Below are 12,950 nucleotides of genomic sequence, written 5' to 3' on the forward strand. Positions count from 1 at the left end.
TAAAGTATTTTGTTATTCTAGCAATGACCAAAGAACTTGGCTTTAGATGAAGGGAGTGGTAGTTAACAAACAAAAATTACTATTACTGATAAAAAAAATAAAACGAAAAAAAACCTGAATAATTAAATCATTGGCACCCGTGAAAAATTTAAACCCATGGTATGTGTAATACAATATTTTATTTATGCACATATTCAACAATATTTATTGAAATACATATTCAATACACAAGGACAAAATACGTTAGAATAAAGTATGGGACGAGTCAAGGAGAGTGGTGCTGGCATGAAGAGATAAGATAGTCTGGTGAGTTTTGGAGACACAGACCAGGCTTGGTTCTGTTACTAGTTGTGTCATCTTGGGTCGTTTATAATCAATCTCCATGGAACTCAGTTTCTTAACTTAAAAGATGGAGTGCAACTACCCACCTTGGAGGGATTTAGGTTAAAATGAATTTCAAATGTGAAGCACTGAGCAGGGTGCCTGGAGCATGGCAGATGCTCCACAATGTGACCCTTCCCTCTCTAAAGTTTTTGGTTAAAAGTAGCCAGGAAGGGCTGCTTAGCAGTCAGCCCAGCAACCTAGGAGACCACCTTTCTCTGTGGGGGTATTCCATGATTAAGGACATAGGATCTGATATGCTACGTCTTGTGGGTATGTTGTGGACAAACTTATGCCTGCAATTAATCTGCAAATTTCCATAGAACAAATTAACAAACTCAGAAATCTACAAAATAACTGAAGATATCTTATGATTACTTCCTGACTTCCATGCTTCTACAGAGGTCCCTTAACCATGTAAGCAAATTATCAAAAATAATCATATTTGGGTCTGACTAAGCCTTCTAGTCACCACTCGTTCATCTGAAGGAATCGAGAGATTCATTTCAAGATCACATTGAGGGAAAAAATTAAAAGCCTCTTGTTGGGTTTGTCAGGTTTAGCGTTTGGATAATTTAGGTAAATCATTTGTTCTCATAATTTCTGCTCTCTGGACCTCTTTATACGTAAAAATTACTGAGGATTCCAAAAAGATTTTGTTTATGTGGTTTATATCTATCAATATTTACCAAGTTAGAAATTAAGACACAAAATTTAAAAATATGATTTATCTAAAAATAAAAGTAATAAACCCAATACATGGAATGTAAACAGATTTTTATGAAAAATAACTATTTTCCAAAACAAAAAAGGTTAGTGAGAAACTCGGCATTGCTTTACAACCTTACAACCTCTTTAATGTCTGGCTTAATAAAAGGCAGCAAGATTCTCATATTGTTCTGGCTGAAATATGAGGGAAACCCAACTTCAGAGAGAGACGAAGTTATAAAGGAGAGGAGTATTTTAATAATCTTTTCTACTAATTGTGGATATTCTTTGATACTACATCAAAACTCAGCAAGTAGTTTCTTAAAGAGGTAGAGATTGTTTCTTAAAGGTTAGTTGCAGTATGGAATCTGAAACTCTATCAATGAACTCTATTACATTAAAATCCATTGGTCCACTTTACACTCCGAATGGATCTGTTACCGACGCACGATTCTGCAACCTCGTGAAAGTCGCTGGCTCAGCTCACAACTCAGAAATGCACAAGGCACCACACGTCGATACACCTGCCACACTTTGACACGCAGCAGAAGTGCTTTAGGCATAGTTCCCATTCTGTCACACCGAATGTTAATAAGATGTGTACCAAGTTCCAAGATTTAATAAAAGTATTAGTTTTACAGATGCTTTAAGCACATTCTTAAGTGAAACTGGCTTTTGCTGTTGTTTTTTTAACGTGGGCACGTGGCAGTGAAGACTATAATGTCTGCTGGTACAGTGGTGCCACTGTTTGTGCTACAGTACCAGCAGTTTTACCCACCATTGCTTTTGCATCAGGAATGAAAAAGACAAATAATGTCTTGATACTATTATAAAAGTTCTGAAAGTATGCAATTTTGTTGACCTGATGTACCCCCAAAAGCTCATGGGTATTTCCAGGTGTCTATATGACCATACTTTGAGAACCACTGAGACAAGTGAATAAATGAATATTTAGCTACACATTATATAGCATGTTTATATTTCTTCTGTACCCCATCCTTTCAAAAGCTAAAAAATCAAAAACTTCTCCTATTTAAAAATTAAAAACAGGGCAAAAAAAAAGACAAAACCCTCAACATCAGATGTTAAAATGCAATTTATGCTACATGCCATTCATGTCTTCAGAAGAGAAAGCACATGTTCTCTGGACTTGGCTAGACTTGGGTTATACAGGCAGCACCCCTTGTGAACAGCCTCTGCTGATGAGGGCTGGCTGGCTTAGGCAATTCCCCAGACAAATACAAAGGAAGACTTGGATCTGCTTTCTAGGAGCTGAGGTTCCTTGGGAATTCCTTTCAAACCCTGTCATGGCTAAGGCGTTTTAGATGCTATTTGGCTTGAGATACTTGAAATTAAACATTTTTTCTAATTTAGAATACTGAAATAGCAGTTTAACAGATGGACATGCCTAGTCTTTCATACCTATATTGATTTTGCATTTTGAAAATAAACCTTACTTAGAGAACTTGCCTAAGGTCCTGTATTGTACCCTGGATTTCAATATCCCATGGCTCCAAAGAGTGGAATCAATCCAAATATCCATCAACTGATGAATGAATAAACAAAGTGTGGTATATCCATACAATAGAATATTATTTAGCCATAAAAAGGAATAAAGTACTGATTCTTGCTGCAACAGGGATGAACCAAAGTCACATATTATATGATTACATTTATATGAAATGTCCAGAACAGGCAAATCCACAGAGACAAAAATTAGTGGTTTCTAGGCACTGAAGGAGAGGGTAGGGAGAAATGGGGAGTGACTACTAATGGATATGGGATTTCTTTATGGGGTGATGAAAATGTTCTGGCATTAAATAGTGATGACATTTGCACAGTCCCATGAATATACTAAAAACCACTGAATTGTACAATTTAAAAGGTGAATTTTATGCTATGTGAATTATATCTCAAAAACAAAAAATTCCGTTGTGGTTCTCCTGGCCTACTGGGTCAATATTTTATCTACTTTAATTAGATTTTCTTACCACACTCATTTCCATGGCCTAGAAAAAGAGAAGTATTTACTGTTGTATTGGCAGAGCAATTAATAAAGAAATGAGATGAAAATCTCTAATTAGGACATAAAACCACTGCTTTTTCTGTAACACTCACTCACCCCCATCCATGCTGCATGCTCTTGTTAACTCACTGACAATTTACTGAGTGCCTGTGATGAGCCAGGCACTGTTCTAAGCACTGTGAATACAACTGTGAATTAAACTGACAATTCCCTCCCCTTCTGGAGCTTTGACTCTAATAGAGGAGAAAGACAATTAAAAATAAGCAAATATATCAGACTCTTCAAGTACCACGAAGAAGACACAGGAGGACAAGAGGATGGAGCAACAGGCGTGGTGGGGACAGTGTGGCTGGCTCTTCTGGATAGGGTGGTCTGGGAGGGCCTCTCTGAGCAGAGACCTGCGGGGTGAGGGAGCGAGCCAGCTGGAATACCTGGGTGAAGAATGAAGAACCACACAGAGGCCGGCAGGCTGCAGCACAGTGAGGAGGAAAAGCCGGGGAAAAAATCAGGCGGAGGAGTTGGCTAAGATTGGGGCTGTGGACTTCCTTTTATTTTTTTATTTCCCCACAGCCCCAGTAGATAGTTGTATGTCATAGTTGCACATCCAGCTAGTTGCTGTATGTGGGACGTGGCCTCAGCATGGCCGGAGAAGCGGTGCGGCGGTGCGCGCCCGGGATCTGAACCCGGGCCGCCAGCAGTGGAGCACGCGCACTTAACCGCTAAGCCACGGGGCCAGCCCTGGACCTCCTTTTAAACACGATAGAAGTCTGTGGGTTTCTGAGGAGAGAGGCACCTGGTCTGATTTAAGTTTTACAAGGATCATTCTGGTTGTCTGTGGAGAACAGACTGTAGGTGGGCAGGAGCAGATGGACAGCACGCTCTTCTCTTGGCAATCATTAACTCAGAGTCAGCGAGGCACGGCCTGTACTTATCTAAAGGACTGACGGATTCTGCAGTGGAGCAAGTGTCGTGTTTTTAATTACTGTAGTTGGGGAGCAGAGGCAGCGAACGGTCGGTGTCTTCCTCAGGATCTCAAGGCAAGGTCTGCTCTGGGACACAGCAGCACCAGCTTAAGTATCACAGGGATCTCTTTCCTAAAGTGGTTACTTAATCATTTTTATGTGTATCGGAAATTCACCATGATGCTATGATCACCATGATTCTCTCAAAACTGACAGAATAAAATCACTCCCTCAAAACAAGCAGAGGAAAAGCTTACACTCCAAGATGAACATAAAAATGTATTAAAAATCTCATTCCAAACGTCGGCTCCAGTATATTTGAAAATACTAGCATGTCTGATTAGGTTCACTATAAAAAGCCTGATACAAGCCTCATAGGTATAATAAACAGACTACATAAAATATTAGCACTATTGTCTTCAAACTATACATCAACAGAGGAAAAAAAGAGCCCTAAAATTTAACTCTCTGCAAGTTTGGAAAACATGAGTAGTAGAGAAGAAAGGCTTTGCATATATTAAATCACTTTGCTCCCAAAGGAATAATAAAACTCTTTAAAGTGTGTACAACTTTTGGATGCATGTATTTCAGGTTAAGGAAAATACCATAAAATGTAACACTACTATAATTTTTAACATATATTGACGAGTTATTTTTCTAAAAAAGGAAAAAGTCATCTCTTAGCATTCATATCCTTTCTACTTACCATACTGAAGGGCTTTTAGTGGAAACCAAAACAGAATAACTGAGTGGAAGAGGCCATTTAAACAATGAACCCAGAAAACCTGAGGGAAAACAAAAATCCATGAGAACCATTTGCGATAAACTAGCTCTGTGAACTCTGACCTTTCTTTTTATCTGTGAGCTAGATTCACAAAACGTGTTTCTGTCGGGCCACCACTGTGAATTAATAGAACTGACAGACACTTTCTGCCTCTTAGACCTTCATGGGTCATTTATTTATTTTTATGTTTCTCAAAGTGTTTTTTCAGCTTCACTGAAAATTTTTCTACTTTTTAAAAACCAAATATTAAAAGTTTAAATTTCTGCCTGAAAAAAGAGAATAAAATTTAAAATAAATGCAGACCCTGAAATTCTTTAAGTAGGACTATGTTCATAATTCCAAAAGAATGGACTTTTGAAAAGATTGTACTTTGGTGAAATCTCTTTCTCTTTCACATGTGCAATAAAAGTGTAAACTTTTCACTGATAAGGATACAAGGCATTCACTATCTCTATTTGTATCTATATACACACACCATTATATACTAAAAATAGCAGGTATAACATTTATTGTCTAATTTCTTCAAGTAAAGCATTGTCACTATGACTGAATTTATAAAAGGCTTTCACAATTTTTAACACCTGTCCACATCAAACTTTATAAAATTATAACATCATTCAATAGTTATTACTTTCTATATCTATTGTATTTGAAGAACAAGAGAGCATGTATCACTAGTACTTCTTTTGTAGCATAGATGTGAAAGATTAAGTTATAGACAAACTGTTTAGAATTCTTATGCCCCCTTTAAAGAGCTGCAGTTTTGTCATTGAAAAGTGCTTCTTTCAAGCAAAACTTACACTAAATAAAATTGGCATGTATTAATAGTTTTAAGCTGTTCAAACAACAGAAATTAAGTTGCCTGCCTCCCAAATTTTCCACTGTGATCTCAATCTCCTTTGTTAGCGCACCCAGCCACACTGGATTGTATGATCCAATTTACGCTCCAATACATTACACATTTGAACTTGTGTTACTCATTAACCTTTGTCTCTTCTCCTCACTATGTCATTACCACAAGTTTTTATTTGACAGAAAGCACAGGTGGGTGCAAGAAAAATTAGTTCTACTTTTCCATTTTCCTGACCGATACTTATTGTCACATGCTAATCCTTCAACCCCTGTCACGACCTCAGAACCTCCGACCCTTTTTACCATAACAAACGTAATCATCATCATTCAGGACAACAATGCTTCTACACTGGAGACCCACAGCAATGGCTGTGTAGACAACTATGCATTTTGTAGCCATTTGTCCCTGAATTTTAAAACACTTATATGGGATTTAATCAAAGAATTTTCACTGAAATCATTAGAAAAATCCATAAACCCTATAAAAAATGGTCGGCAACTTGTGTATTATAAATATTCAAATGGATACAGAAGTTGTATAATTTATTTGGGTTGGTCTGATGACTTTTCGAAATGTATGGGCTCTGCAGATAATGAAATACTTTGTAAACAACAAAAGAGCCAAAGACACACGGAATGATGTTTCCACATTAAAACTATATACTTCCTTTGCCCTGGCCACAAAACTGTCTCCAAGTTGCCATGTGCAAAGGGGATGAAAGGATGTGACTTTCCAGGAACGGCTTTGGGTAATCTGGTGAGGATCAATTTATGTCTATAAGCAAGAGTACCATGGCCAAGTTTGCTGCTGGAAAGTTTACTCTGAAGAGAGCACCAGGGAGCCGGAGCTACAGTAGACTGGGGACCTGTGGCTGAGGGTGATACAACTCTCTAGGATGGTGAGAATTATTGTTAGTATGCAGTAAGCCTGAAACTTTCCTAGCTCTCAGATCACCTTTTCAGGGAAACAAGAGCTCATAGTCCATTTTATCTGACCAGATTGCAGCTTTCCTTCACATGAAAATATTTACCATAGGTAATGAAAAACATTCCAGCAAGGTGGTGAAATTTAATACAAACCGGATATCATAAACAACTTTAAAAAATCCAAAAATAAAACATTCAAAAATAAAAGCATAGACATTGCACTTTACATAGTAGTAGTTTTAAGAGACCACTAAAAATACTTTTCACAACCAATGGTATAAATCTAAGAAGGCTTCAGTTTTTTTAAATTAACCAAATTCAGTTATTTCAAACAATGCCATCAAGTTCTATGAGTATGCACACCAGGACACGTGTGCACGGTGCATTCATGAAGACCTAGTCGCAGAAGACGAATAACATCCTGGCAATAAACTTAGCACTGTCATGTACAGTATGAGGTTAGAGGCACTGAAACACCTGTTTCACTTTATTCTCTTGGTATACTGAGAACAAATGTCATTTGAGAGCTTTAAGAATTAATAAATATTAAAAATATCCTACATTAACTGTCCTAAATTCAAAACACTGAATTTAGGTTACATCTAATTATTAGTAACATGCTAATAAACATACGCTATATTAGATGGGAAAAAATTCTGTGAAAGTGTATTATATTTGTTGCTTTTATTATAGTTTCAAAATGGCATCTACCTTAACTATCATAAAATTAAAAATTTTTCCCCTCACTTACACTGAACAGAAACATGAATTACTAACAAATACCAGTGGAAACACTTTAGAATATATACTTACAAAGTAAACTAAGCAGAAAATGAGACATTTTTGTTGTTGGGATGAATAAATACCATGAACCATAAAAGATAACACTAGGCCATGGCATATTATATAGGATATAAACTCAGATTATGATTTTAGATAAAATGTTGGATACTGTGTCTTGTATTTTAAACTTTATGGCTTGGAAATATCGAGTATTATGACTAAATGATTATTTCCCAGAGACTATAATTTTAATGCCCAATACAATCTAATATTCTAATGAGGACAAATTTCACAAAACAGAAAATTAGTAAAGAATGATAAATCACCCCCCTCCACTTTATACTTGTAAAGACAGTCCTTGTCAGTCCTGGATGACTGACCCCTGTGAGGAGTGAGCATTTTCCCACAACACCGCAAAGACAGCAAGTCAGAGGGCCAAAAGGACACTCATGTCTGTCTGCCAGACTCAGTTTACCGCTGCCTGGCAAACCCCAGTGAATCCTGGTTACACTGGAGTTATATAACGGAACACTCAAACAGAAAACCTTCTCAGTCCATATCAGAACCTGAGGCAAATCTGACTTGCCATGGTCGGCATCCTGGGGTTGCTTCCTTGGCTTAGGAAGACCAGATGCCCCACGTAATCAGGGCAGTAAAGCGAGTCCCCCCAAACGTGTGCCAGGGCATTGTGTCCTACCTTGGTGTTGAAGTCCAGGGCATTCTGAGATGTTTTGTATAATTCAGGATACTTCAACATATTCTCTTTTCTGCATGATCTCTCAAATATTCCGAGAGTTAAGGGAGGCATTGCTGTAAACATCTAAAGTGCACAAACTGGTCATTATACCAAGCAGCCAAATGCAGGGCGAACCTTTATCTCAAAGTATTCAATAAAATAGGAATAATCAAAAGTCCTAAACTTACCACATTATAAAGACCTATACACCATCTCTCAAAGAGGATCTGTCCAGAAAAGCCATTAACAAAGGCAAACCAGATCTAGGAAGAAAACAACCCAAAACCCCCAAAATTAGAACACAAAAAACACATATGCATTGCTTAGAATCTGTTGTATACTCAACCATTGCATAATAGCAGCACTGACACATTATTTTCACGACTCTCTTGAAAATGGCATTTCTTTGCTTCACTTTTTAATTTGAAGGGATGTTTTCATAAGGTATTTTGTTATTAAGTCAGAACTGGCTCCACTTGTCAAATCAACAAAGAACTATATCAATAGGCAATTATAGATTTAAAAAAATATATAACCTTATTTTCTAAAAGGCACTTTAGGAAATACATTTTATGCCATTAAATTTTTAGAGCTTTAATTTACTTTTAAAATACCTATCTCCTGATAGTTACTTAAAGATTATTGTTGCTTTTATTATAAAATACATTTGTTTATTTAGAAAATAAAATAATTTCCTACAATAATACAATCACCATTTATTTTTTTCTGCATTGGTTGTATTCATATAGTTCATTTATATACATTCATAAATTTACCTTACTGGAAACCTACTGTATATATTGTCCTGTCCTGCTCCTCTCCCTCTTTTTTTTTTTTTTTTTTTTTAAAGTTTTATTTATTTATTTATTTATTTATTATTATTATTTTTTTTTCCCCTAAAGCCCCAGGCGATAGTTGTAAGTCATAGTTGCACATTCTTCTAGTTGCTGTATGTGGGACGCGGCCTCAGCATGGCCGGAGAAGCAGTGCGTCTGTGCGCGCCCGGGATCCGAACCCGGGCAGCCTGCATCAGAGCGCACGCACTTAACCGCTAAGCCACGGGGCCGGCCCTCCTCTCCCTCTTAACATTATATAATATACATTTTCTTAAGTTGTTACATATTCTTTAAAATGATGTTAATGGATCTATAACCTCTACAGTGTGGCTATAACTATTTTTAGATATTCAGTTTATTTCTAGTTTTTGCTATTATACATAATTCTGAACCGAATATTCTTGTACAGAAGTCCTACACATCTCTATTTCCTTAGGATGAAAAAGATAGCTTTATCAAGGTATAATTAATATACAAAAAACTGTACATGTTAAATGTATACAATTTGGTGAGTTTGGACATAAGCATATGCCCATGAAACCATCACCACAATCCAGATAACAGACACATCCATCACCTCCAAAAATTTCCCTGTGCCCCTTTGTTGTTTTGCTCGTTTTTCGGATGAATTCTTAGAAGTAGAATTAACGGATCAAAGCATATGAGCTTTTTAATAATTCTTGATAATTACAGCCATCAGAACGTGAAATCTGAATTTATACATTAAAATACTTTGTAACCTAAATTTAGGCTTTGATTAAAAACAAATCTTTAATAGAGCACAATATTCTTATATATTTTGCAATTCCCTTAAAAACAGAAACCTTAACCGTTATAACTGTAATAACTTAAAATTAAAGAGCAATATAGAGAAACTTTCTCCAACATGTTTAACATAAATGGAAAATTAAGCGAACATTAGTAAATCAAGAAAACCTGCATCATTTTTGAAAAAGCAGACCTAAAATGTAATTAAAAGCCAAGCTGATCTGGAAGAGTAAAAAATCTGGCCCGGCAGTGAGATTACATAAACACATACACAAAACCGAAACATAACAACAACAAAGCCTGTTGGAGGAAAGCAGTCTTGATATGCCGATCAAGTGAATCTTTGAATCCCAGTTGCTGGGACTTTGCTCCACTTCACGTTTCATTTAACCTCATTATGGAAGCATGAATTGCTACAAATTCACCATTGATCAGTATGTACCCAGGCTGGCCTCCCTATGAACAGTTTCTGTACCCACGTTGATCTTTCTCCTTTTTATAGTGGAAAGGAATGATTCAACATATATAAAAACAAATGTCTGCTTCATGAGATGGAAAAGAAAACAAAGTAGCGATAACACATGAAAAATAAGTCCAAATTGTGTTAGGGTTGTAACACACATTAACAACAATAATAACAAAAGCACAGAAATTGGAGTCAAATCTGAAATTCTTGCTTGCTTTGCTACATATATTTGCAGAAAAAATTTGAACATCTGCCCTAGAGTAGGAGCCAGATCATTCATTTTTGCAAGCAAACTGTAAAAGAACTTAGCATCTTCACGTGAAGTTAAATTTATTCCTTAGGGTGGTGCCGCTGACTTGACACTTTTTTTTTTTTTAAAAGCATACGTAGACACAAGTTGACAAAACAGACTTTAATGCTCTCTGTTGTGTTTTCACATTCGGCCTTTTTGAGATGTGGATTATGTAAACACATATTTGTGATACTTGGGTGATAGTAATATTCTCCCTGAAGGCGACTGTAATCTACTGTAGTAATACATGCTAAGAAGCTCTTTCAGATTTCTTAGGGTATGACAGAAATATAAGGAATTTTTAAACACAAACTTTCAAATTATGGCCTCATTAGTCTATGAAGACGCAATCCAATCTTTGTTGCTCTGGAGAAAGCTGAAGCTACACGTGTACCACATTTGTCTAAGGGACATGACTTGGCTCAAAGGTTATAATCATAAACACATTTGCAATCATCAATACTGTATAAAGTGAGAAAGTTATGTTAATAAATTTGTGTGTGAGTAAATTTTTATACATGTGAATCGTCTCCTAGCTTGTTTGTACATAGCATTCGGTGCTGATTCCAATGCTACTATGAGCACGAAATTTATGAACCTCCCTTCAATCAATGAATATTTACCGAAAGTGTCAAATTCAAAATAATCTGCAAATAAACCAACATGTCTGCCTTCAAAGTTTATTTTAAAATGCATAAATTAACTGCTTTCTCATAGAAATGCAGAAATTTTTAAGTGGAAAGCTATCAACACATTTTTACCTTTTTAGTTTTCGTACTGAAAGGTATGTAAACATGTCTTTAGAAATTCTCTTCCTGTATTTTAAAAAGTTATTATTCTAATTTCTTTCTAAAAAAAGGAGAAATGACCTGATAAGACCAGAACTTCCTAATATAGTACTCTACACCTTCACACAAATATTTTGGCATTCAAGTTTACATATTTTAAAGGAGAGAGAAAAGATCCTTAACAGTGCAGAAGTCTACCAGAAAGCTGATTTCAAGTGAGTCTGAGGTTTGTAGTTAGAAGATCTAATTAGAAACCTATCCCATGCTAAATAAAACAACACCGAAATTACTATAAACAAATAAAAGTCTCTCCTTTGACTCAACCAAAACCATGGATGCAGAAAGAAAACATTAGTCTTCTGGGGGAGGTATCTACATTATTTAAATTCACAAGAAATCCATATCCCAGCACAACATGCTGGGAAAGGATCACCTCATTGACTTTAATCGAAGCTTCTGGAAACAGAAACACTACATTGTTTTGGGATCTTACCAGAAAACCTGGATGCGACCACTCATTTGAAAGAAAAGGTCTTATTTTGCTAGGAAGCATGCAGATGTTTCAGAGAAATAATTTAAAAAAAAAAAAAATCTCTTTAGAAAGAGCCAGTAATTTCAATGAACACCTAGAGCTGCTGCCCGGCGGGCACTGTAAGTAAGTGCCACCTGCCAAATCTGGATTTATTTGTTTGGCTGTAATTTATGGCAATGGAGTAGCTAGATAGTGACATTCCTGGCAATACAGCAACGGGAAAAGCAGTGTTTGCCGATAATCCATAAAACCCATAGTGTTCCAGACTATTCCTTTATACGCAGAGAAACTTCAGACCTGCCTCTCCTGGTATTGTTTTCTAAGTTCCACGTCCCAGAAGAGGCGTGGCAGTTAAAGCTTCAGAGACATTTTCCTGATGGAGCATTTCTGCATATTAAACAGCAGCTTACAAACAGTCAACGAGTCCTCTGCTCCCACGCCTGATCAGCACAAAAAACTGAAAGGAGAGATTCGAGACTGGCAGTTGTCCTCACTAGAGACATTCAATGATGTGTTTTCTGTCTATTCATTCACAGTATTGACATGAGCCATTAACATCTGCAGAACTTGTTTTAGCTGGCAAAAGTTGGATATCTGGGAATTGATTTAAAAGGTCAACTTGTTTCCAAGATAGTTGAATTATATTCAAAATACATTTCCATAAAGTGCTCAAAGAAAAATAACTTAAAAATGAGATTTCCAGTAAAGTTCAGGACTGACTTCCTTTTCAATGTGTAAAAAATCCGATCAGTGTTAAATATCTCATGAAGAGACTTTAAATTCAAAGCCAAGTGAAATTTAGGGATAATCAAACACAAATCACATAACTCTGCATTTGAAACAGAGCATGCAGATTTAGTTTTTCATTTGAGCTTAATCTATTTTATTTCCCCCGTTAGTATGGAAGTTTTGCCCACTTCATTGTTGAATGTCAAATACTCTAGATTTAAAAAAGCAGCAAGTCGAGTACTTATTTCATTTTACAAAATTAAATTTTTGTAAGCAGAGTGCTGCCAGTGGCTTTAAACTTCCGGTATCTTCAAAAGCATATGTAAATAAACTGTGTAAATTGATATTCATTTGAATGTCAATATTTTGGGATGAGAAGA

General features: G+C 36.3%; 1 protein-coding gene across 3 annotated transcripts in view; it reads right to left on the reverse strand.

The window, feature by feature from the left end:
• ATP8A1 (ATPase phospholipid transporting 8A1) overlaps nucleotides 1-12,950 on the reverse strand; it is a 219,198-nt gene that overhangs the window by 37,038 nt on the left and 169,210 nt on the right. For all 3 annotated transcript variants that reach the window (XM_087434255.1, XM_004419020.3, XM_087434256.1), the window contains 3 exons: nucleotides 8,348-8,422; nucleotides 8,121-8,243; nucleotides 4,784-4,862 (listed from right to left, as the gene is read on the reverse strand). In XM_087434255.1, the coding sequence (XP_087290381.1) occupies nucleotides 4,784-4,862; nucleotides 8,121-8,243; nucleotides 8,348-8,422 (277 nt within the window). The remainder of the gene's footprint in view (nucleotides 1-4,783; nucleotides 4,863-8,120; nucleotides 8,244-8,347; nucleotides 8,423-12,950) is intronic.

Source organism: Ceratotherium simum, chromosome 8 (genome assembly GCF_057802395.1).
Source record: "Ceratotherium simum simum isolate JZ-2026a chromosome 8, ASM5780239v1, whole genome shotgun sequence".
NCBI classification, from domain to species: domain Eukaryota; kingdom Metazoa; phylum Chordata; class Mammalia; order Perissodactyla; family Rhinocerotidae; genus Ceratotherium; species Ceratotherium simum.